General features: G+C 42.5%; 1 protein-coding gene across 1 annotated transcript; it reads right to left on the reverse strand.

Moving 5' to 3' along the window:
* Window positions 1-6,176: 6,176 nt before the first annotated feature.
* LOC115136981 (immunoglobulin superfamily member 11-like) lies at window positions 6,177-24,311 on the reverse strand. Its single transcript, XM_029672933.2, has 6 exons — window positions 24,154-24,311; window positions 17,655-17,862; window positions 17,070-17,225; window positions 15,635-15,757; window positions 12,638-12,785; window positions 6,177-11,160 (listed from the first exon to the last, which is right to left on the reverse strand). The coding sequence occupies exons 1-6, from the start codon at window positions 24,190-24,192 to the stop codon at window positions 10,635-10,637; spliced, it is 1,200 nt and encodes a 399-aa protein (XP_029528793.2). The 5' UTR covers window positions 24,193-24,311; the 3' UTR covers window positions 6,177-10,634.
* Between the last annotated feature and the right edge of the window lie 875 nt (window positions 24,312-25,186).

Here is a 25,186-nt window from a genome sequence, read left to right on the forward strand (position 1 = left end):
AAGGAGTGGATCATTTCAAGGTCCTGGAGTGGCCTAACCAGTCTCCAGATCTCAACCCCATAGAAAATCTTTGGAGGGAGTTGAAAGTCTGTGTTGCCCAGCAACAGCCCCAAAACATCACTGCTCTAGAGGAGATCTGCATGGAGGAATGGGCCAAAATACCAGCAACAGTGTGTGAAAACCTTGTGAAGACTTACAGAAAACGTTTGACCCCTGTCATTGCCAACAAAGTATTGAGATATTGAGATAAACTGATTCCATTTCTATGTATATAGGGCAGCAGCCTCTAAGGTGAAGGGTGGAGTCATTGGGTGGTAGCCGGCTAGTGACAGTGACTAAGTTCAGGGCAAGTTACTGGGTGGAGGACGGCTAGTGATAGCTATGTAACAGTCTGATAGCCTTGATTTAGAAGCTGTTTTTTCAGTTTCTCGGTCCCAGCTTTGAATCGCCTGTAATGACCTCGCCTTCTTTCATAGCAGCATAACGTTCCTATTACTTTTTTCCAATTGTAGCGTATGGTATGCTATTTTGAGGGTCTGAGTCTGGACTTTTACAAACTGTAAAGAACAACTTTTGTAAAAAAATTCAATAGGATCTTGTAACTAGTCATTTGTATAAGGCATTGTATTATCACATTATGACATGCCAGCTAGACAAATACTGAAGAAATAGTTTTTATTCTTATATGGCCAATTAGTTTGTCCCTGCATCACCAGGCAACGGGCTTCCTCTGCCAGCATCCCCATGTCATGAATAACAAAGGCCTAAATGGGTCCAAAGTAGACACCCAGCCAGCCAGCCAGGGGAATACAAATGGAACCCTAGCTCTGGGCGGGCTATTATGTGCTGGGTGTTCTGTCGTCACACCAATGCTGCTAGCAGAAATCAATTCGGATTTGGGCATGTAATGGCTTTTCTGAGAGAACCACTGGCATTCAAATTGAAACCAGAGGCCCTCTGATAGGGGCTGCATCAAATGTTTGATGTATTATAATAATTGATTATGCCTATGTTGTATTAATAGAAGGGGAAGGGCTATAAAACCCCTCCCCCACTACATTTATATGGTCCTGGACTACAGATTAGCAATATATATATATGCATTATAAGGTTTAATATTGTTCCCCAGTTATTTTCTAGTCTCTGCCTCTTATAAGAAATGGTCTTAGAAATGTGTGAGTTATTGCAGTCAAAACAGGGTGTGTGTGAGAAAGCGCCTCAAGGCTAAAAGAGATTCATAGACACAGAACCCTGCAGGGGAGTGAAAGAGATAAGAGACAAGTCAGACCTACCACTATAAAGCCACACGGGAGTGGAAAATTACTGCTTAGCCCTTAGAAAACACAAGCTATTGTTCTCTCCTGCAAGTTTGTATAACTGTATATGCATGGGCTTGGTCTCATGTGTAGAAGGTGTTGACGTAGGCAGTTATATCACTAGGGGCTGGCTGCAAGCATATTAAAAGCAACTTGTACTTTTCCTATTTTGCAGAACTCAGAGACATCATTTGTATGTTTGATCCTTGGCTTCTCTCTACAGCTGTATTTTGATTTAAAATTGATTTGATTTATAAGTGTACATTTTGAGTGTTCATTATTTGTTAAGTAAATAACGAAGCACAGAAAAGTGGAACCAATAGGCGTCTCACTTTAGGGCTAGTGTTTTGGGGATATTACAATGTTCCACATTCAACTTAGCATCAACTACCTTACGGTAGGAAGGCATTAGGAGTAGGGCATATTTTGACTTCCCACATGGTAATGCACAGTATTACAATACAAAATATGCCCATGAAATAGAAAGATATTCAAGAAATGTTGGAATGAACATTTGGGAGAACAGATGAAAGAGTTTGCCATTTGTTTGAATTCAGCCATCGCTCTCCAATGTCCTCAGGATGGAAGAAATATATATTTGACCCAAATCAAACGTAAACACTGTTCTCCAGGAAAAAGGAATAGGTGGAAATACTGTTCAATGTGGCCTTTAGAGTTCTGAGAATGTAATCGAAATGTTCGCTCAACATCAGGAAAGGTGTCATAGATCAACATTGATAAAGGCACAAAATATGTTTTGCTTATGAAAATATCAAAAAAGTCTGTCATTCACTTGTAAATCTTGAGTTATATATTTAAAAGATATGATACACTATGAGACCTACAGAAAATGCGTCTTATCCAGCCAATGTAGAAAGCCCCATATGCAGTGTCCCATCAGTCTCATTTATAGCAGCGGTATAAGGCCAAATGTATGGCATCTCATGTAAAACACTATGTCCATGGCCAGGCATAAAGAAAGCATGGCAGTGCTTTGACCGATTCATGAAGTTAAAAGGTTTCTGCAGTGATCAACAGTGGCAGGCGCAGAAAATATACACTCCAGATTGTCATTCCTGGCTGAAAAGTAATTTATCAGGGTTTAGAAGGAGAGCGCAGGGAGACCAAGGATAAAAACACAGTCATAACCAACCCTTTTAGAGCCATGGCCCAATGTGGAGGTTGACAATATGTAGGGCTTCATGCTATCCAAGTCCCCAATATTTTTGGTACAACACCCCCCCCCCCCCTCCCTCCCTCCCTCAAAAGCTCACACCACTTGTTGCAAGTGCAAATACACTAATTGAGCGATCTCTAATACCAAATTCAATTTATCTTAACACAACAGAGCAAGTGCCTCTGTTACAAACCATTCCTCATAGGGTTCCTTTGGAGAGGGAAGTAGAAAAACACTAAGGACATAGTACACAGCGAGCAACACCTTGAGGATTATTGTGATTCAAATAATATGCTAATTGAACATTGCACCAATAGATGAAAATAGTTGATTATTCAAACTGCAGAGTATTTATCTAATCTCAATCGATCAGCAACAAACCCAAAAGGCCTTTAACATCCATTTAAATGACCAATTTCACTGTTTAAGTCTAACTTAATTATTCAGAGTTATTGCAGCTCAAGATTCATTTGTAATTATTGGTTTATGTTTAAGTAGTTTTTTATTTTTTGTCCAACCGGCTCATTGGATCATGACTATATGTTCTTATTTTGGAAGATCAGCTTTGCTGAGGAGGAAATACATAGCTTACCTCTCCAAGGAGTTTGGATGGGGCATGGATCAGTGAGTCGGCTCTGCCTCCCAATGGGTTGTTGAAGTATTACATTTCAAATCAAATAAAACCCTATTTGTCAAATGCTTCATAAACAACAGGTGTAGACTAACAGTAAATGCTTGCTTAAGGGTACTTTTCCAACAATGCAGAGATAAAGATAGAAATGAAATAAAAATAGTGACATGATTAATTCATACACAGTGAACAAGTAAAAAAAACCTGGCTATACACTGACTATACCAAACATTAGGAACACCTTCCTAATATTAAGTTGCACCCCCCCCCCCAATTCGTCGGGGCATGGACTGTACAAGGTGTGGACAGCATTCCACAGGGATGCTGATCTATGTTGACTACAATGCTTCCCAAAGTTGTGCCAAGTTGGCTGGATGTTTTGGTGGACCATTATTGATGCACACGGGAAACTGTTGAGCGTTAAAAACCCAGACACAAACCGGCGTGTCTGGCGCCTACTACCATACCCCCGTTCAAAGGCATTTCAAACTTTAGTCTTGCCCATTCACCCTCTAAATGGCACACATACGGTACACAATCCATGTCTGTTGTCTCAAGGCTTAAAAATCCTTCTTTTACCTGTCTCTTCCCCTTCATCTAGACTGATTCGAAGTGGAATTAAGATGTGACATTTCACATGGATTCACCTGGCCAGTCTGTCATGGAAAGGTGTTCCTCGTGTTTTATACCCTGTATATACTCATAATGTTGTATACAGGGAGTACCAGTACACAGTCGATGTGCAGGGGTATGAGGTAATTGAGCACAGAAGGCTTCTGAGAGGACTACTAATAACAATAGCTGGAATGGAGTGAATGGAATGGCATCAAACACATTGAAACCCTGCATTTGATATATTTGATGCCATTACTACCAGCCTGTCCTCCCCAATTAAGGGGCCAGAAACCTGTGTAAATGAGGTAGCAATGTACATATAGGTAGGGTTAAAGTGACTAGGCAAAAGAAATGATAATAGACAGCAGCGCATGTGGTGCGTGTGAAAGTTTGTGTGTGTCATCTATATGCATGTGTGTTGGGGGTGTAAGTACAGTACCAGTCAAAAGTTTCGACAAACCTACTCATTCAAGAGTTTTTATTTTTACTATTTTCTACATTGTAGAATAATAGTGAAGACATCAAAACTATGAAATAACACACATGGAATCATGTAGTAACCAAAAAAGTGTTAAACAAATCAACATATATTTTAAATTTTGGATTCTTCAAAGTAGCCACCCTTTTGCCTTAATGACAGCTTTGCACACACTTGGCATTCTCTCAACCAGCTTCACCTGGAATTATTTTCCAACAAGGAGTTCCCTTATGCTGAACACTTGTTAGCCGATTTTCCTTCACTCTGCGGTTCAACTCATCCCAAACCATCTCAATTGGGTTGAGTTCGGGCGATTGTGGAGGCAGAATGCTGTGGTAGCCATGCTGGTTAAGTGTGACTTGAATTATAAATACATCTGACAGTGTCACCAGCAAAGCACCCCTACACCATCACACCTCCTCCATGCTTCATGGTGGTAACCACACATGTGGAGGTCATTTGTTCACCTACTCTTCATCTTAAAGAGACAGCGGTTGGAACCAAAAATATCAAATTTGGACTCATCAGACCAAATGCAGATTTCCACCGGTCTAATGTCCATTGCTCGTGTTTCTTGTTCAAAGAAAGTCTCTTCTTCTTATTGGTGTCCTTTAGTAGTGGTTTCTTTGCAGCAATTCGACCATGAAGGCCTGATTCACACGGTATCCTCTGAACAGTTCATGTTGAGATGTGTCTGTTAATTTAATAAATGTGAAGCATTTATTTGGGCTGCAATCTGAGGTTGGTAACTCTAATGAACTTATCCTCCTCAGCAGAGGTAACTCTGGGTCTTCCTTTCCTGTGGCGGTCCTGATGAGAGTCAGTTTCATCATAGTGCTTGATGGTTTTTGCGACTGCACTTGAAGAAACTTTCAAAGTTCTTGACATTTTCAAGATTGACTGACCTGCATGTCTTAAAGTAATGATGGACTGTCATTTCTTTTTGCATATTTGAGCTATTCTTGCCATAATATGGACTTGGTCTTTTACCAAATAGGGCTATCTTCTGTATACCAAAACAATGAATGAGTATGTGTGTCCAAACTTTTGACTGGTACTGTATGTGTGAGCAGAGTCCAGTGTGTGCGCATAGAGTCAGTGCATAAAAGGGTCAACGTAGGTAGTCAAAGTAGCCTTTTGAAATGATATTTAGCAGTCTTATGGCTTCGGTGTAGAAGCTGTCCAGGATCCTGTTGGTTCCAGGCTGGTACCGGTTGCCATGCGATGTAAGAGTGAACAGTCTATGGCTTGTGTGTCTGTAGTCTTTGACAATTTTGGGGGCCTTCTTCTGATACCGCCTGGTATAGAGGTCCTGGATGGCAGGGAGTTTGGCCCCAGTGATGTACTGGGCCGTATTCACTACATATGTAGCGTCTTGAGGTCAGCATGGCAGCTGTGTTGTTGCTTACCCTCACCGCCTGGGAGGGAACTATGGTGTTAAGCTGTCGTCAATGAACAGCATTCTTACAAAGGTATGGAGTGTAATAGAGATTGCGTCATCTGTGAATGTTTTGGGGGCGGTATGCAAATTGGAGTGGGTCCAGGGTGTCTGTGGTGATGGTGTTGATTGTGAGCCATGTCCAGCCTTTCAAAGCATTTCATGACTATAGATGTGAGTGCTACGAGGGGCAATAGTCATTAAGGCAGGTTACCTTGGTGCTCTTGGGCACAGTGACAATGGTGGTCTGCTTGACACAAGTTGGTATTACAGACCAGGTCAGGGATAGGTTGAAAATGTCCGTGACACTTGCCAGCTGGTCAGCTGTACAGAATGATATACACTGAGTGTACAAAACATTAGGAACATCTCTTTCCATGACAGACTGACCAGGTGAATTCAGGGGGGTTGCAACTTAATATTAGGAAGGAGTTCCTAATGTTTATTACCAATAAGGTCATCTGTACTCATAAAAAACTAAGTCTTAAAATGACTGTCAATGAGCACAACTACAGTTAGAATGTATTAACAGTATTTATTCACTACAACTTCCAGTGTTAATGTCATATTTCATATCAATCAAACTGTTAAGTACAATACATATTTTACATATATACAATGTTTACTATTGGCAATATATCTATATAAGCACAACCTGATGAACTTATGGCCACAGTAGACAATGCACCATCACTTGTCTGGGTTTTGTGGTTATCCCTCCTCTCTATTTCTAGTTCAAGCAGTTGCGTTTCGGGCCAGGGTCATTATGGGACAAATCCTAACTTTTAAGTTGAATTTTCACTCTGTCTCACATTGACATCAATGCATGACTAAGTAAACATGTAAGTGGAAGTTAGGATTCGCCCCAAGAGATGTCTAACAGAGGAAACAGATGCGCTCACCTCATCTGACCTGAACCTGTGGCTCTTTAATAATTGTTAAAGATCAGTTGAGTGCTTGTCTGTGACCAGACACAACAAGCTAGTGAACAACCCCGGGGTTATCAGCAGAGTACATACACAGTGCCTTCAGAAAGTATTCACACCCCTTGACTTTTTCCACATTTTGTTGTGTTACAGCCTGAATTTAAAATTTATTTTTTTTGGTATTGGCCTACACACAATACCCCACAAAGTGGAATTCTGTTTTTCAACATTTTAAAAAATGATTTATAACTGAAAAGCTGAAATGTCTTGAGTCAATAAGTATTCAACCCCTTTGTTATGACAAGCCTAATTAAGTTCAGGAGTAAAAATGTGCTCAACAAGTCACATAATAAGTTGCATGGACTCCCTCTGAGTGCAATAATAGTGTTTAACATTATTTTTGAACTACCTCATCTCTGTACCCCACACATACAATTATCTGTAAGGTCCCTCAGTCGAGCAGTCAATTTAAAAATGTTTCAAGCACAAAGACCGGGAAGGTTTCCCAATGCCTCGCAAAGAAGGGCAACTATTGGTAGATGGGTATAAAAAAAAGAAGCTGACCTTGAATATCCCTTTGAGCATTGTGAAATTATTAATTACACTTTGGATGGTGTATCAATTACACCCCAGTCACTGCAAAGACATGTGTCCTTCTCAACTCAGTTGCCGAAGAGGAAGGAAACCGCTCAGGGCTTTCCCAATGAGGCCAATGGTGACTTTAAAGCAGTTACAGAGTTTAATGGCTGTGATAGGAGAAAACTGAGGATGGATCAACAACATTGTAGTTACTCCACAATACTAACCTAATTGGCAGAGTGAAAAGAAGGAAGCCTGTACAGAATACAAATATTCCAAACATGCATCCTGTTTGCAACAAAGCACTAAATTAATACTGCAACGTGGCAAAGCAATTAACTTTTTTATACTGAATACAAAGTGTTATGTTTGGGGCAAATCCAATACAACATATTATTTTCAAGCATAGTGGTGGCTGCATCATGTTATGGGTATGCTTGTAATCATTAAGGGCTAGGGAGTTTCTCAGGATAAAAAAATACATGGAATGGAGCCAAGCACAGGCAAAATTCTAGAGGAAAACCTGGTTCAGTCTTTCCACCAGACACTGGGAGAATAATTCACCTTTCAGCAGGACAATAACTTAAAACACAAGGCCAGAAATCTACACTGGAGTTGCTTACCAAGAAGTCAGTGAATGTTCCTGAGTGGTCGAGTTACAGTTCTGACTTAAATCTGCTTGAAAATCTATGGCAAAACTTGAAAATGGCTGTGTAGCAATGATCAATAACCAACTTGACAGAGCTGGAAGAATTTTCAATAGAATAATGGGCAAATATTGAACAATCCTGGTGTGCAAAGCTCTTGAAGACTGACAGCTGTAATCACTGCCAAAGGTGATTCTAACATGTATTGACTCAGGGCTGTGAATACTTATGTAAATAGATATTTCTGTATTTAATTTTCAATCAATTCAGGCTGAAACACAACACGCGTAACAAGTCGAGGAGTATGCATACTTTCTGAAGGCACTGTACATAAAAGAGTACATACATAAATCATATGGATGCACTCTGACGTTGAAACAAGTCTCTGAACACCAAACAAACTCAAAGAATACTCTCCAAAGTTGTGTGCATTACCTGATAATACTGAACAGTGTTTTAGTCTCATGGCCGCATGATTAAGTTATGAATATAATCTTGGTTCCCTGATGGAGGGAATGAGACAACACATAAGCCAATGAGCTGAGTGAGTGACTGAAAAGGAACAGTTTGATAAAGGTCTATCTTTCACATCAACAGTCCTCCTAATGTGCTTCACCTGGTTGGTCTTTATTGCTTCAGGACAGAAAGTTCTGCTCACCATCCATATTGCTTTACTTGAGGAGGTTTAATTGAATACGTCTAATGGCTTCTTACTGGAGCATATTTCAATTAACTTCAATAACACTTAACTTGAGCACATTGAATGGCCAAATTCATACTGTGGAGACCACAGCTATTATTGGGTGCAATATATGTAGAGACTGAATGAGAAAGATTACTGACCCCAAATACAAGAGACGTTTTTTTTCCCTCAAGGAGTAAGTGGGGTTTTCTTTTGGTTAAAATTAATAGTACAATTTTTTAAATGTAATAACACACAATATCAAAACAATTTGTCTTTCGAGCGAGAGATTAAATTCAATATTAATAAGACTTTAAATGCAAAGAGCAGGACAGATCATTTTGTCCAATGAATATAAAAACCTAAATCAGCAGATAGTTTCAGGTATAAAAAAAAAGATGGTCCTCGAAGCGTTCTTACCTCCAATAGCAACACATTACAACACTGCTAGAACAAACCTAGATGTTTCATTAACAGGTGGTATTCATTTCATTTTCAACTATCATTGGGGATACTTAAGTTAACTTATTTTAATGCTAAATTTGTAGCTGTGAAAAAAATCAAAGTGCCCTGGAAAACAATTGGTAGAGTATGTATTAAATGTATGTTAAATCATTATTACAATCAACAGACGCAGACAGTCATTTTAGTATACGGGTTTCGGTGATACTTTGTCATTTTTGTATGAATTGCACTGCCCAAACATGCAGCTTCACCCACAGAGGACACCTAGTTGTAAAGAAAAAAAAAAAAAAAACGACATCCCTTCTTTACAAACACAATACAACATTCTACAAAACCCAGTTTAGTGTCTGTTAACAGAAATGAATAGACCTCTTAGGCCGCATGAGTTGTAAAATATGCATCCATTGGAGATAAAAAAAAAAAAAAAATGTTATTCTTAAATTCACAACCTAGCCTACCAGTAGTTACAATAATTCCAGTAGGTACAAAACAGTGATTGTTAGCATTCTCAAGGGAAATCCCCTTTAAATATACATTTTCTTAAAGGATGTATGAAATAAGATATCCCCCATGTTTTCTTGTCCAACAGCACTGATGTGAGATTTGGATTTTGTTAAAACAAATCAATAGCAGGTACTTCCATAAAACACGGTCAGTACGACTCAAACTGCAGATTCAAGTTTCAGGGAAAGGTGTTTTAGCATAATGGGATCTTGAGGTAAGACCATAGTTACCAATACTGGACCTAATCAATGTAAATTCCGAACCCTTACCGGTTTGTGCTGGAGAGGCTCCATCTCTCCCATTTGTAACGCTGTAGAGGTAACGGGGGGTGCATAGGTAAGACCGTTCCATAATGAAGACATAGAAATATATGTGTGTACACTGTTCGTAATGGCATGACTTCAGAGGAGTTCTTCGATGAAAGTGTGTTACCGTGCAAAACAAAACGTATGAACATGTTGAAGTCGGAGCTAATGGACAGAATCAGAAACCCCCTGTCCAGTCACAGGATCAACCTACTGTGTTGTGCCATTCTGTTGTCTTTGCCATTTGGTACTTCACCATAAATCCCCGTAACTCTCTGCTCTTCTAAGGCCATTTCCACCACTATGGTTCTGTTCATGTAAGACCACTACAGTGAATCAAAGAACATCTCTGTCATTTAAAAAAAAAAAAAAAAGATACAAAACGATTATAATCACCGCAATAGCTGAGTGATATGAAATAATAGCAAGAATCCGGTTGTTTGTTTTCAATGGATTATACAGTACATGCTCGTTCGGATGCTTCTTTATGGGACTTGCAGGGCTCGGAGCGTCTAGGTGTGGTTAAAACACAGAGATTAAACGGTTAATGCTCACTGTCGTGATGAGTCCAAAACGCACAGTCACAGTCACCTGAAACGTCGGATGATTATGTGTGACTTTTGTACGATAATCCCACTGGTTACAGCCATTTAATGCAAGGAACCAGTGAGAGAAAACCATACCCAAGAAGAGATACAAAACCAACCAATAGGAATAGAACACCTGGTGCTGCTTTCCAACGGGATCCTGTACATGGAGACGTTGGCATTAGATGAAGTCGGTAATGTAAAATGCCGTTTAATGAGTAAAAAAAGGGAGAAACAGAGACGAAGTGGGGAGGCAGGCTGGTGCAACCCAGTAAGAGTTTACTTTAGACCAGAGAGCCTGCTCTGCTCTGGGCTGGCACCAAGACGGGCACGGCGCCCATGCGCTCCAGCGTGGCCTGGCTTACGGCGTACGAGTGCGTGTACCCGCCATGCGATGCCACCGTCACGGGCTTCAGGCTGACCGAGCCATTGCTGCGCACCATGGTGGGCGGGGAGGGGGCGGAGTTGGTGGTGACCACCAGAGTCTTGGGCGGGGGGAGGGTGTGGCTACCATTGGAGTAGGCCTGACATGCCAGGGGGGCGGAGCCCGGCGGAGCCAGTGTCCCGTGTCCTGTGTGAGCTGCATGTCCCCCCGTTTGACCTGTGTGACCCGCTTGCCCCGTAGGGAACGTCTGGCGTGTGTCGCCATTGTAGCGGGTGTAGGAGTTGGTGTCGTAGTTGGGCTTGGGGTTGTGCCAATAGCGGCTGTTGTAGGTGTTGGTGGACGTCAGGGTGTCGTTCTCCGAGGATGAGGCGTCGGCGTGAAACGCTTTCACTAACGACGACCTCTTAGGGGGCAGGTCGTCCTCTCTGTAAAGCACAAAGGGCAAGGGGAGGTCACTATAGGGGCTACAGAAATTACAGGAGGTTAAAATTGAGTGTTAACAGGTTTTCATATCCAACCCAATCTCTTAAGTAATACTTCACTCTTTTAACGTATTTCTATCAACATCATAATATGTGATGTACGTATTTGGTGCTTTTACGTTACCAAGTGTGTTGGAACATCCAAATATTATCTTAATACTCAATTAGGTTTCTCTTCCAATTCTGACTGTTTTGTCAATGCCCTATGATGTAATCCGCTGCTTAAATTCCACTGGCATTTCTTCTTCTTCATGTTTGACTGAACTGCAAATGAAAATGGACTCCAAATGGACTCGTAATTGCAAGCATTGGGATCGGTTTTAAAAAACGATGTTTTTAAATAGGAAAATCGATCTATTCGTAGCAGTCAGTGTTCCTTACTGTGAATGTTTCATGGGGAAACATTTTCAAGAAGATTTTGTGTTTGATCTCCACTAACAGCGTTTGGAACGCTCTCTCTCTTCGCAGATGAAATGTAGTGAGCCTGATAGCGTAGGATGTAACAACGGGATGTAAGTGAGACAGTGTATTCAATTGGCATGCAATATGCGTGCCTTGTCTTATTTTGGGCTTAGAAATGAATAGTTAAACAGCTATAGGGGGCACCTTTTGGAAAACCTACATGAGCCAGAGAGACAAGATTTACTTCTGGCTTCAGATGAGCCACAGTGGCCTGTTGTGTTTGATCAACAACCACAACTAACGTTCACTTGTATTATAAATGCATGGTATCATCTAGCCGGAATAGTGCTTGCAATGATTGGGATGGGCTAAATGACAAAACAAAGACAAGCGGTTACAACTGGAATGACAAACAACAACAACAACAAAACGGTTTAGGAGGTCCATTCTTCAAATTGGTATCACTCTAAGAGGTGTAACATTCACTTCCACAGCTTGGTCCTGATCAATCGAGTTAGAGAACATGTTAAATGTCAGTGGTGTACATGAAGCGGTACCACACACAGACCACATTTCAATTCAGGGACATTATCAACACCCAAATGAGGCAGATGTTATCCCACTCGCTCAGAGCTGAAACATTTCAACAATGATTTATCTTCAAATTGATTTATGATCTCATTTAGGGGAAGAATAGCAGGCCATTTAAACAAGCGACAGAGAATTCACACAGTGTTTGAAATGAAAAATTGGGGTATGATGAAGAGAATGTTGGTGAGTTTTGAAGTTTGAACGCCTTGAACACATGGATAAAACTGACTACAAAGGGGTAATCGTACCATTTCAAGGATACAGTATATCTCCGTTTTCAAGACTTATCTACTACATACTCTGTGTAGCCTATCAAATGCACGGCACCAGAACAGTTGTGGTGAGTTCAGGTTCTAATGTTTAGACTAGTGTGTTGACAGAGATGTGTGGTAAACGGCAGGAAGAAGGAATCCAATGAAAGACCCACCTGATCTCGTTGGGTATCTCCTCCTCCTCGTATTTGTTCTTGTTCTTCCAGTAGAAGAGTGTCACCAGCACCAGTAGGGAGCAGATGATGACAGCCAGCACGCCCGTGGCGATGGTGCCAGCTATGAGACCCACACTCTGGGGCTGGGCTGAAGGGCCAGGGGAGAAAGAGAGAGAGAGAGACTAAGTCATGTTCATTAAGTACAACACAGAAGAAGATGGACTGAAACAGGGATGAACCTCTCCAATATGAAAGACTTTGTTCTCCAATACAAAACGTTTTGCTGTGGTGTGCACTGATGAACGGGACCCAGATCACGAACGACCTGGTCATGCCTCTACAACAGCTACTTTCAATACTGCTAGCTCCTGAACCACAGCACAAACACCTATTCATCCGTGGAGTGAAGCCACTCTAGTAAGGCCTGCATTATGACATGAATAAAACATTGAGGAGCTTTGTTTGAATGCCAACCACATGCCCTGTGGTTCTCCAGGAAGTAATGATGTACCCCCCCAGGTAAACACTAAAGAGAGATGGAGGGGGAGGAAAAGCTGTGTTTGTACTGTCTGCATTTTTCATAATGAGTTAAATACACACAGTGGACACTGTCTATTTGATCAGGTCGCTTTTCGTCTGCATTCTCAAAGGTACTTGATAATACAGTACATTGAATATATCCATGGATGCAAATGGTTCTATTCTGCTACCATAGTGAATTGGGGGAAAGATTTAAGTGGCCTGAAGTGTGATTTAATGTGGCTGTATGTCTATTAGGATGTTTGAATTTGACCATAATATCTGTACCATACAACCTACGAAACCAGTACCATTGTGCTTTTATCAGCAAATGATTTGATTGTGAGTTTTAAAAACCACAACTTTAGACGTGTATTAATGCTAGCTTCATCCACTATGAGGGCAGTTTTGTTCCGTCTGTTGTCCTACAACTCAGAGGGAATAGCACAGTGGCGGGTGTTTAATCATACATGCTGCAACATACGCTGAGAGAATGATGCTTTCATTGTTTAAGGCTGAACAGATGGCTGAGTGGCGATAAAGCTTTTATAGGATCACTCTCCTGATCTAACAGTGGGTCGCCTCCTTGACAAACAGACAGCCCCCCGAGCCTCTGTCAGAGCACTCACCACAGCCAGTGACAACTGGTGACATGCCATTTACTCCTTTAAACAATCACAAACCCCAAACGAGCCACTCACTGAAGTTGTCAGTGGTATCAGTGACTGTCTACTCTAAGGCAGGGTCAGGCGAAGTGCAGTAGCAGTAACTCAGGTGACAGTGTTACTACCCACTGGCAGGGGTGGAATTGGGAGAGGGGGAGCGTGGGAACAACGTTTTCCTAGAGTAGCTGAAGGCTGGGACTAAAAACACACGTAACTAATATAAAATATACCGTCTGTGAAATTGATGTAGTATGTACAGTGGGGCAAAAAAGTATTCAGTCAGCCACCAATTGTGAAAGTTTTCCCACTGAAAAAGATGAGAGAGGCCTGTAATTTTCATCATAGGTACACTTCAACTATGACAGACGAAAGGAGAGAAAAAAATCCAGAAAATCACATTGTAGGATTTTTAATGAATTTATTTGCAAATTATGGTGGAAAATAAGTATTTGGTCAATAACAGAGGTCAAACGTTTTCTGTAAGTCTTCACAAGGTTTTCACACACTGTTGCTGGTCTTTTGGCCCATTCCTCCATACAGATGTCCTCTAGAGCAGTGATGTTTTGGGGCTGTTGCTGGGCAACACGGACTTTCAACTCCCTCCAAAGATTTTCTATGGGATTGAGATCTGGAGACTGGCTAGGCCACTCCAGGACCTTGAAATGCTTCTTACAAAGCCACTCATTCGTTGCCCGGGCGGTGTGTTTGGGATCATTGTCATGCTGAAAGACCCAGCCACGTTTCATCTTCAATGCTCTTGCTGATGGTAGGCTTTGTTACTTTGGTCCCAGCTCTCTGCAGGTCATTCACTAGGTCCCCCCGTGTGGTTCTGGGATGTTTTCTCACCGTTCTTGTGATCATTTTGACCCCACGGGGTGAGATCTTGCGTCGAGCCCCAGATCGAGGGAGATTATCAGTGGTCTTGTATGTCTTCCATTTCATAATAATTGCTCCCACAGTTGATTTCTTCAAACCAAGCTGCTTACCTATTGCAGATTCAGTCTTCCCAGCCTGGTTCAGGTCTACAATTTTGTTTCTGGTGTCCTTTGACAGCTCTTTGGTCTTGGCCATAGTGGAGTTTGGAGTGTGAATGTTTGAGGTTGTGGACAGGTGTCTTTTATACTGATAACAAGTTAAAACAGGTGCCATTAATACAGGTAATGAGTGGAGGACAGAGGAGCCTCTTAAAGAAGAAGTTACAGGTGTGTGAGAGCCAGAAATCTTGCTTGTTTGTAGATAACCAAATACTTATTTTCCACCATAATTTGCAAATAAATTAATAAAAAATCCTACAATGTGATTTTCTGGATTTTTCTTTCTCATTTTGTCTGTCATAGTTGAAGTGTACCTATGATGAAAATGACAGGCCTCTCTCATCTTTTTAAGTGGGAGAACCTGCAAAATTGGTGGCTGACTAAATACTTTTTTGCCCCACTGTATAAGCTGGAAGTAGAAGCCAATTTTTTGTCGTCCATTAGTTTATTCCTATTAGGGGAGGGATGGTAGGGTTAGAGGAAAATAATAAAGAAGGAAAATATATATTTAAAATAATATATCTATTTACAAAAAAAATTATATTGGTTATTGGAAATGATGCAGATGCATTGATAGATGCCACAATCTATCTGCAATATTAAAGCTGATCTACCTCTTAAAAGAAAAAATATCTAGAGTATTTCCAGAGTGAAACCCTTTTTAACAATAACATGTGTATTCAAAGGATTTAACATTGATACGTTCCAAGAGTGTTTATTTGATTCAGAATGATACTGCACAAAGCTGTGCTTATGTCATCATTATGTTGGGTACTTACGTGCCACAACCTGCAGGTTGAGTAGACAGGTGCTCTTGGCGATGGCATTGGAGGCTGTACACTGGTACAGACCAGAGGTACTGGTACTGATGTTCCTCAGTGTTACGGTCCCTTGCATCTGGTCTGGGGTTTAAACACAAACCATGCCAGTCTGGGGTTAAAACATCACTGGGGAACACCATCCACAACCCCAGAACAAATAGACAAGACACAAAAACATCACTGGGGAACACCATCCACAACCCCAGAACAAATAGACAAGACACAAAAACATCACTGGGGAACACCATCCACAACCCCAGAACAAATAGACAAGACACAAAAACATCACTGGGGAACACCATCCACAACCCCAGAACAAATAGACAAGACACAAAAACATCACTGGGGAACACCATCCACAACCCCAGAACAAATGAAATTCCTTTAGGACTAATGATTCACAGAAATATTTGCTTGTAAAGTGTTCCAAAACATTCATACATTACTTGCATAATTGAAATAACCAAAATCATTTCAAATAATTTAGGCAGTTGAAATAATTGTTGAGCAAAGCTTATTCAGAATTATGCAGATATGTTACTTCAAGTAACAGTATTATTCAACTTGCTTTAGGATATGGTACTGTAACTGGGACTACTGGCAAAACCCCAATAGAGGGCGCCAAATCACTTACCGTAAAACAGCTGGTGTATATTTTGTACATTATGTAGTACCTTGCTGATATAAACCCAGCTACAGCGCCATTGTTCACACGTCTGATACTTTATGGAGTATTACGTTATATTACACTACTGCCTTACACTAAAGGCTACCACAAGAGCATGGAACAAATCACATAAGCACTAAATCCAGATTACTGGCCTAGATTTCACCAGTACCCTTTTCTCTGCAACATGGGCTGTTTTACAGACATATATCATGGTTGCAGTGTTGGTACAGTTGATATCTACTGTGTAAAACAACAAAGACTGACAGGAGGAGGAGTAATGAAGGAAACCTAAGCCGATTGGTCCTTGTCGAGGGTAGCCTTGTGTTGAAGTGAGCAGAAGTGTAGTACGGTAAGAATCACACTGTGCCGTGATGACACAGCTGGAGAGAGAGAGGAGAGGCCACTGCACTGCACGGCACACACACACACACACACAAAACTGGGTCCGCATTAAATAAAAAACTTCTCAGAGTAGGAGTGCTGATCTAGCATCAGTTTGCCTTGTAGATCATAATGAATAAAATGACAGGAACTCGTGACCAGCTCCTGCTCTGAGACGCTTTGTGAATGCAGGCCCTGAACTGGACCAGGGTGGGTGGTGGCACCCTGAGGGGCAGAGTTGGGGGCGGATGGGCTGGGCCACGGTGACGTTACCAAGGATACCTGTTGATTTACCAGCGAAGGTGGGGCAAAAGGGCACGCCCACGGCCAGGGGTTTAATACCTTGCATGGCGGTGTGGGGCAGCTTGGGCAGCGACTCCAGCTTCTCCCAGGCATAGGTGGGCGTGGGGATCCCCTCCTCGCTGCTGCACATCAGCATGATGTCAGCACCCACGTCCAGCGTGCCCTGGACACGGCATGCAGGCACCGAGGGGGGCACTGGAGAGACCGGAGGGAGAGAGAGGGGTATGGTTAGTACCTTATCGATCAGCACAGACAGATCCCAGCCTACCGAAGAGGCATCGGGTCTTACATTTTACGTTACATTTGAGAAATGTAATAGATGATCTTATCCAAAGCAGGTCTTGTTTTTATAGCACACACATACAGAACTGTGGTGTGCCAACATGCTGTAAGAGTCATCTTTAAAACCAGCTTAGGAGACTCATTAGTCAAAATAATAAGCTCATGTCATACGACAGAATTTTTACAATATGCAATGCGTTTACACTTCCTAGTTTTAATGCATCCATTTGTATCACAGTAGGCTCTGTAGCCTGGTCAATAGTCAAGTTATAGTGGCCAGGCTACATATGCATAGTATGCAACTCCTTAATTGTAATTCTAATGCAGCAGTGAGTGTTTTACCCAGCACGGTGAGGCCGATGACCCCGATGTTGCGCCCCCCTCTGTCGGGGAGGTTGTTGACCAGGCACTGGTAGGTCCCCGTGTCTGACAGCTGGGTGTTGTTGATGAAGATAGAGGCACTTGTGCTGGGCATGGTGGCCACGAAACCCACCCGGCCATTCAAGTGGTTGGCTAGACTGAACACTTGGCCACCTTGGTAAATGATCACCTGCGATAAGAAAGACAGAAAGGCAGAGATTCACTCACTCCGTTTCTATGGAATATCATTAGTTTGACCTAACGAAGAGCCCTATGGATCGATATGTTGGTCATTAGGTGGTCATTAGGAACGTGCAGTGTGCAGGTCTTTCTGTTCTTTTTCTAGGATGTGCCAAAGACCTACCTTCTATGGAACATCAGTCGTTTCCTGTCACTGTACATCCAGGTGTGACTTTAGGAAACTGTGGCCAACTGTGTCCATCCTGGGTTAGCAGCGGAAAATACATTACTTTGATGTCAATTGATGCACAAACATAATGTCTGAATTGTTGGATCTTGGGGAAATAAAGGATATGACAGTATCTTAAATCTGAATGGGAAAACAATCACTGCTTTTTTATTTAACTAGGCAAGTCAGTGGTGAGGGTAGGTAACAACATCTCCACCCCGTTGATCCTCAACACTGGGGCCCCACAAGGGTGCGTTCTGAGCCCTCTCCTGTACTCCCTGTTCACCCATGACTGCATGGCCACTGCGTGACTGTGTGGCCATGCACGCCTCCAACTCAATCATCCAGTTTGCGGACGACACTACAGTGGTAGGCTTGATTACCAACAACGACAAGACGGCCTACAGGGAGGAGGTGAGGGCCCTCGGAGTGTGGTGTCAGGAAAATAACCTCACACTCAACGTCAACAAAACAAAGGAGATGATTGTGGACTTCAGAAAACAGCAGAGGGAGCACCCCCCTATCCACAGTAGTGGAGAGGGTAGTAAGTTGTAAGTTCCTCGGCGTACACATCACGGACAAACTGAATTGGTCCACCCACACAGACAGCGTCGTGAAGAATGCGCAGCAGCGCCTCTTCAACCTCAAGAGGCTGAAGAAATTCGGCTTGTCACCAAAAGCACTCACAAACTTCTACAGATGCACAATCGAGAGCATCCTGTCGGGCTGTATCACCGCCTGGTACGGCAACTGCTCTGCCCCCACAACCGTAAGGCTCTCCAGAGGGTAGTGAGGTCTGCACAACGCATCACCGGGGGCAAACTACCTGCCCTCCAGGACACCTACACCACTCGATGTCACAGGAAGGCCATAAAGATCATCAAGGACAACAACCACCCGAGCCACTGCCTGTTCACCCCACTATCATCCAGAAGGTGAGGTCAGTACAGGTGCATCAAAGCAGGGACCGAGAGACTGAAAAACAGCTTCTATCTCAAGGCCATCAGAATGTTAAACAGCCAACATTGAGTGGCTGCTGCCAACACACTGACTCAACTCCAGCCACTTTAATAATGGGAATGGATGGAAATTGATGTAAAATATATCACTAGCCACTTTAAACAATGCTACTTAATATAATGTTTACATGCCCTACATTACTCATCTCATATGTATATACTGTACTCCATACCATCTACTGCATCTTGCCTATGCCGTTCTGTACCATCACTCATTCATATATCTTTATGTACATATTCTTTATCCCTACACTTGTGTGTATAAGGTAGTAGTTTTGGAATTGTTAGGTTAGATTACTCGTTGGTTATTACTGCATTGTCGGAACTAGAAGCACAAGCATTTCGCTACGCTCGCATTAAACATCTGCTAACCATGTGTTATGTGACAAATGCATTTGATTTGATTTGATTTGAGTTCAGAACAAATTCTTATTTACAATGACGGCCTACACCGGTCAAACCTGGGCCAATTACTTTCCTCCTTATGGGACTCCCAATCCCGGGCGGTTGTGATGCAGCCTGGAGTGGAACCAGGGTGTCTGTAGTGACGCCTCTAGCAGTGAGATGCAGTGCCTTAGACCGCTGCTCCACTCGGGAGCCCAAGTAATGTCATCATATAAAGTTCTAAAAAAGCCTTTCTCTGGTACACACTAGAGATAAGTCAACAGAGAATCACCAGCCAGGCAAGTGAGTCCATGAGGATTCTGCACACGAAAGACTGCAGGTGCAACAAACATTCACAAGAGGGCGACGTAGTGTTGCAGTACAAACTGAAGCATCATTTGACAGCTGAAAGGATGGAAGGTGGTCCAGCCGTGTACAACATGGTTGTTCTTGGATAATAATATACAGAATGATCATTTCGAAATGTGCTGAACTATACATGTATTTTACATTACAACAAGCATGATTTTAAGAGCAACTTCCATGCACAGCTTAGTGGTCAACATACTGTTACAATGATACACAACAAGGAACTAAAACACCAAACTACGGTAACTATGGTAATAATATGAAGAAGTCTAACGCCATTGACATGATCAATTCATCAGCAATGCAATTTCTCTTCAGAAAAGTGATGCCAAAGTGGACAAACATCCCGAAAAAAAGAAGTACTATTGAAATGAGACCTCGTGTTGATTTGAGCTCTTCCGAGCTGCGTGTTTGAGAGTCCGGGATGTTCAAAAGCTTTTTGTTGCTTTGAACTCTGAAAGAAGCAGCCACTTGTGCGCACCTTCTAAATAAATAAAAAAACACCTAACCCTTCAGCCAGGCACACAAAAGCATGCTGGGGAATCAGGGAGGCTATTCAGCGTTGTTTGAAAGAAACCCCATTGAACTGTTCTGTTCAAAGGACCCAGGGAGCCACAGAACCGTCTCAGTAGGGCTGATGTTCTCCCCTCTCCCTTCCTCCCTCCATCTCTCCCTCCACACTGCTGCTTTACTGCATGTCAATTGCGGAGCCGCAATTTCCTGAGCGCTGTACGCTTTGTCCTCTTATGTGCAGTTGAATAGGCAGCCCTTCAGCTGTGATGAGACCCAAACGCACCCGCAACCGCAGCAGCCACTCTGTATTTATGTGTATGTGCGTGCGTGAGATCACCCTTCACTCTCGTGTGACCTCCTTGGTGACCTAACGCGTAGCCGGGAAAAGAGGTCATGGACAGTGTGCAGATGGCGGTGATCCCTAGTAAGAACTGGCCTGGCCCCAAAGACCATGTCCACCGCCATATCCCTCTGCCTTCCCATCCCGTCAAACAGCGTGTAAACCACTGAACAACCCCACTCCCAACACTCATCAGACATGACATAGGTTGTATTTATTAAGGCACAACGTAAAGCAAAACATTGCAAAAAAGTTAAAAACAAGCATTTCTTATTGGGCAAGTTCAGATAGTTTCGGACAGTTTTTTTCCGTTTCATGCCTAGTGAATAGGACCCTGGTCTGGATCATCTCCTATACTTCCTGTAACACCTAGCATCAGGATACAGCCGTGTTTCATTAGGGAGTCAAGAAGAATGGACAGATTCATTTCCAAGGCTCTACATACCAGGCCTCACCATCCGCACGCGTTCTGCCTTAAAGTATCAATCAGCAGGTTGAGACAACAACAAAGCGTCCTCCCCACCACCGTTTCCTTAAAAAGCTGAGGGATGGGGTTGGAGAAATGGAACCACTCTGAAATTCATAGACAGAGCTATGGACGCAAGTACTGACCACCAATGCTATCAAATGTATAGCTTAAACCATATTTTGAGGCTATACTGGTTTTGTTTACATTGACTTTGTTTTATAAACATTGAAAGAAAAAAAATGCTTCTATTTTGGGTCCTGATGGGGTACGACAGTTGAACTAAGCTCATGAGGCATTAATAAGTGATATTCTTCAAGAATCAAATGGGTACATATCTGTCCAACAATGCATGTAGCTACTGCAGTTTGCCCCTTTAATCTGAGGCTAAACACGGAGGATTAGAGTAAACAAACAGAAGAATTAGAAGAGCTCTCTTTTGTGATGGGAGCTGAAGCATCGGATCGTCAGTCAGCCTAAAAGGTTGATGGTTTATGAGTGTTGAGTGTTTTGGGAGAACCACTGATGTTCTCACGTTTAATCTAGAGCCGGGTGAACTAAACTCTGTCAACATCTTATTTATATCTTATTCATAACCTCAGGGATGGTCTAAAAGATACCAAATACACGGAGCAGTCAGAGAGAGTCTGCACTGGTAAAACAAACAGGTATGCATAGGCCTATGTATGGTAAGTGAGGCTGCCTTTCATTCCACAGTCCCAACATAAGAATGTTGACGTCCAAAAGACTCCCGTGGTTCTTTTAGAAAGACAAATCCTATAAATGAATGTTAAATCATATCATTTTTATATAATCTAAAGATCATGGAACGGAATACTGCGATCAAACTTAACACGTGACAAAACGTAGGCCTTCAAAATGACCGTATGCTTTTCATTGTAGTCTGTTTTCTACAAAGAATAATGTGTGTGTCACAAACGTACATTTCTGAGATCATTTCAGAAATGATGCATGGTGGACGGCTCGAACCATAACCATTCACGACAGCCATTTCCTACAGTGAGCTTGTGCTGTCGCAACACCGGCAGCGGCGTACACTCAAACCACAGTGAACTTTTCAGACAGCCCACCAGAGACCATGAAGAAGCAGTACTGGCACGCTTGTGATAGAAGTTTCTCCGTGTTACAAATGTTTACTGAACTCTTGCACAGGCACAAAATGCTGGTATGGATTACGGCAATACCTTATATCACTGGTACTATTCCAATATAACTCTTAGGGAACAACTTCTGTAACTAACCTTTAATAAGCATAGCAACTGCAGACAATGACACAGTTCTTACCGATGTTAATTATGTTTTGCAAGAAAATACAAAAAAGTTAGAGTTAAGAGGTAAGCATATTAGGTCATAACTGTATGTATTTACTAGCTTGTTACCGGGTAAATATTCTACTGGTATTGACTCAAAACATACTGTATCTATTGCAGCGTGTGGCCAATTTCACATGCTTGTGCTGCACGCAAACTACTTCACCCAAGTTGATGAGTGTAGGTGTCTTCAATACTTTACTGTACCTATACTGTAGTTCTGATGAGGTGTTGTCGTGCTAGCCTAAAGCTGACTGTGTCTTCTTCCTGTTGTAGTGGTGCCTGAAAGCCTGAGGTGGCGCACGCACACACACACACACACGCACAGCACATCTGTACTCCGCTGAGACTACGTCACCAAATGAATGTGGTGGAATAATTCCTTCCTGCTAGAATCATCCAGACACAATGTTTCCCGAGCCTCGTCGTTTACACCAAAAGGGTGCTCAGACAGGCGTGAAGGAGGTTAAGACATCCGATGGCTCTACGTTAGCAAATCACTCTCCATCTGTGCGTTTGACTGTGTCAAAACAGCCTCTGTGTACATACCTGTGCAGTGCAACCTTGTGTGTAGATGTGGTGTGTGAGCATGGTGCGTGTGTGTGCACATTTGGATAAGATTGGATATTTTTCAGTTGCATGCACCTCTATGTACGTTTTCCTGAGTGTGGTTACTGTGTGTGTGTCATGTAAGTGTGTTTATTACTTCTCATTGTATGCATGTGTGTGCGTGTGTGCATTCATGCATATGTGTGCTCGTCTGCCTGATTGTGTGTGTATGCCTGTGTGTGTGTGTGTGGTGTGAACAGCTGCTCCAGGTTAATTAGTGCAGAAGATTATTACGTTATGTGGATGAGGTTAAACGTGTTGGAGGCAGGTGAGGTTGTGACGCCTGCAGCTGCAGATGAGAGGAGATCAGACCGAATCAAAGGGCCAGGAGAAACCTGAATGCTTTGTTTCATGGCCTTACAACACAACAGCAACCGTCTTTGGGCATACAGGAGCAGCCGCTTACCTCCGGTTCTGGCACGGCTATAGATAAAGTCTGCACATGCGCCATGTTCACACGGATTAGCCTGGTGTGTGTTGTATGTGCCGTATGCCGCGCTGAAAACACTACAATACCCAGGGGACCTGGCACCGATGCGTGCGGTGTGATTATGGTCCGAGTGCGACTGATGTGGGTCACATGGGAATACAGTACAGTATATTCACAAATCCTCATTGAGTTGACCAGTCTTGCTGGTCAATAAAGTTGTGTTGAGAGATTTTGTTGGTTAGGTGTATTTTATTTTATTTTACCTTTATTTAACCAGGCAAGTCAGTTAAGAACACATTCTTATTTTCAATGACGGCCTGGGAACAGTGGGTTAACTGCCTGTTCAGGGGCAACGACAGATTTGTACCTTGTCAGCTCGGGGGTTTGAACTCGCAACCTTCCGGTTACTAGTCCAACGCTCTAACCACTAGGCTACGCTGCCGCGTGTTGAACTGTGGAGAGGGATGTGATGGTGGTGTATGGGCCGGCAACCTTGCCTGAGACCTTTAGACTTTCAACAGCTAATGCCTAGGCTTTAGCTCAGAGGGTTGACACGGTTTTGAGGCACACAGACTACACAGATCATATACACATGTTTAGAGGAGGGTTACCTGTTCGGGCTGATTGGCATTGGACAGCGGGATGACCATCCAGATAATGTTGAGGTTGTTGAGGGCAGCGCTGGTGGAGAAGGAGCAGGGCAAGATGGCCGCCTGGCCGCGGGCTACCTGGATGCTGCTCTGGGTCACTGTGACATCCAACGCCCTCACGCTCACTGCAGAGAAAAACATACAGAAAGATTTAGTGGGTGGATAGAAACATTTCCCGTAAACATTTACTGTGGATAGAGACATTCTCTGTTTCTGAAATATTTAACAGAAAGCCGTACTCAGAAGCATTTAAATGCTTTTGATATAGCCTAAAAGTAAGGTTAACTCATTTAGACTAAATGGATATGCAGTATATTTCAAACCAAAAGGTCACGTTTAATCTAATGGTACAAATTCATACCCAACCCCATCTAAACATTTCCATCTGCAAAGCAAAATAAACACAAAGTAATATCGAAGCTACTCTTTTGAACTGTTCTCCGCAGCTAAACATCCTAATTTGAAATATCACATTAAAATATTTACTAACTAAATACATACAAGAAAAGCAAGAATACTAATGACTTCATCATGTGTACTGTTCCCATCCCTCTATAGGCCAACAAAGAGTCAATACAGGACTAAGATTGAATCGTACTACACCAGCTCCGATGCGGATGTGGCAGGGCTTGCAAATTATTACGGACTACAAAGGGAAGCACAGCCACGAGCTGCCCAGTCATACGAGCCTACCAGATGAGCTAAACAACTTCTAAGCTTGCTTCGAGGCAAGCAACACTGAAGAATGCATGAGAGCATCAGCTGTTCCGGACGACTGTGTGATCATGCTCTACGTAGCCAGGCTTGTAAGTAAGCATTTCACTGTAAGGTCTACACCTATTATATTCGGCGCATGTGACAAATAACATTTGATTTGATTTCATTTGATGTGAGTAAGACCTTTAAACAGGTCAACATTCACAAGGTGGATTACCAGGACGTGTACTCAGAGCATGCGCTGACCAACTGGCAAGTGTCTTGACAATTTCAACCT

This window comes from Oncorhynchus nerka, linkage group LG11 (assembly GCF_034236695.1).
Source record: "Oncorhynchus nerka isolate Pitt River linkage group LG11, Oner_Uvic_2.0, whole genome shotgun sequence".
Lineage (NCBI taxonomy): Eukaryota > Metazoa > Chordata > Actinopteri > Salmoniformes > Salmonidae > Oncorhynchus > Oncorhynchus nerka.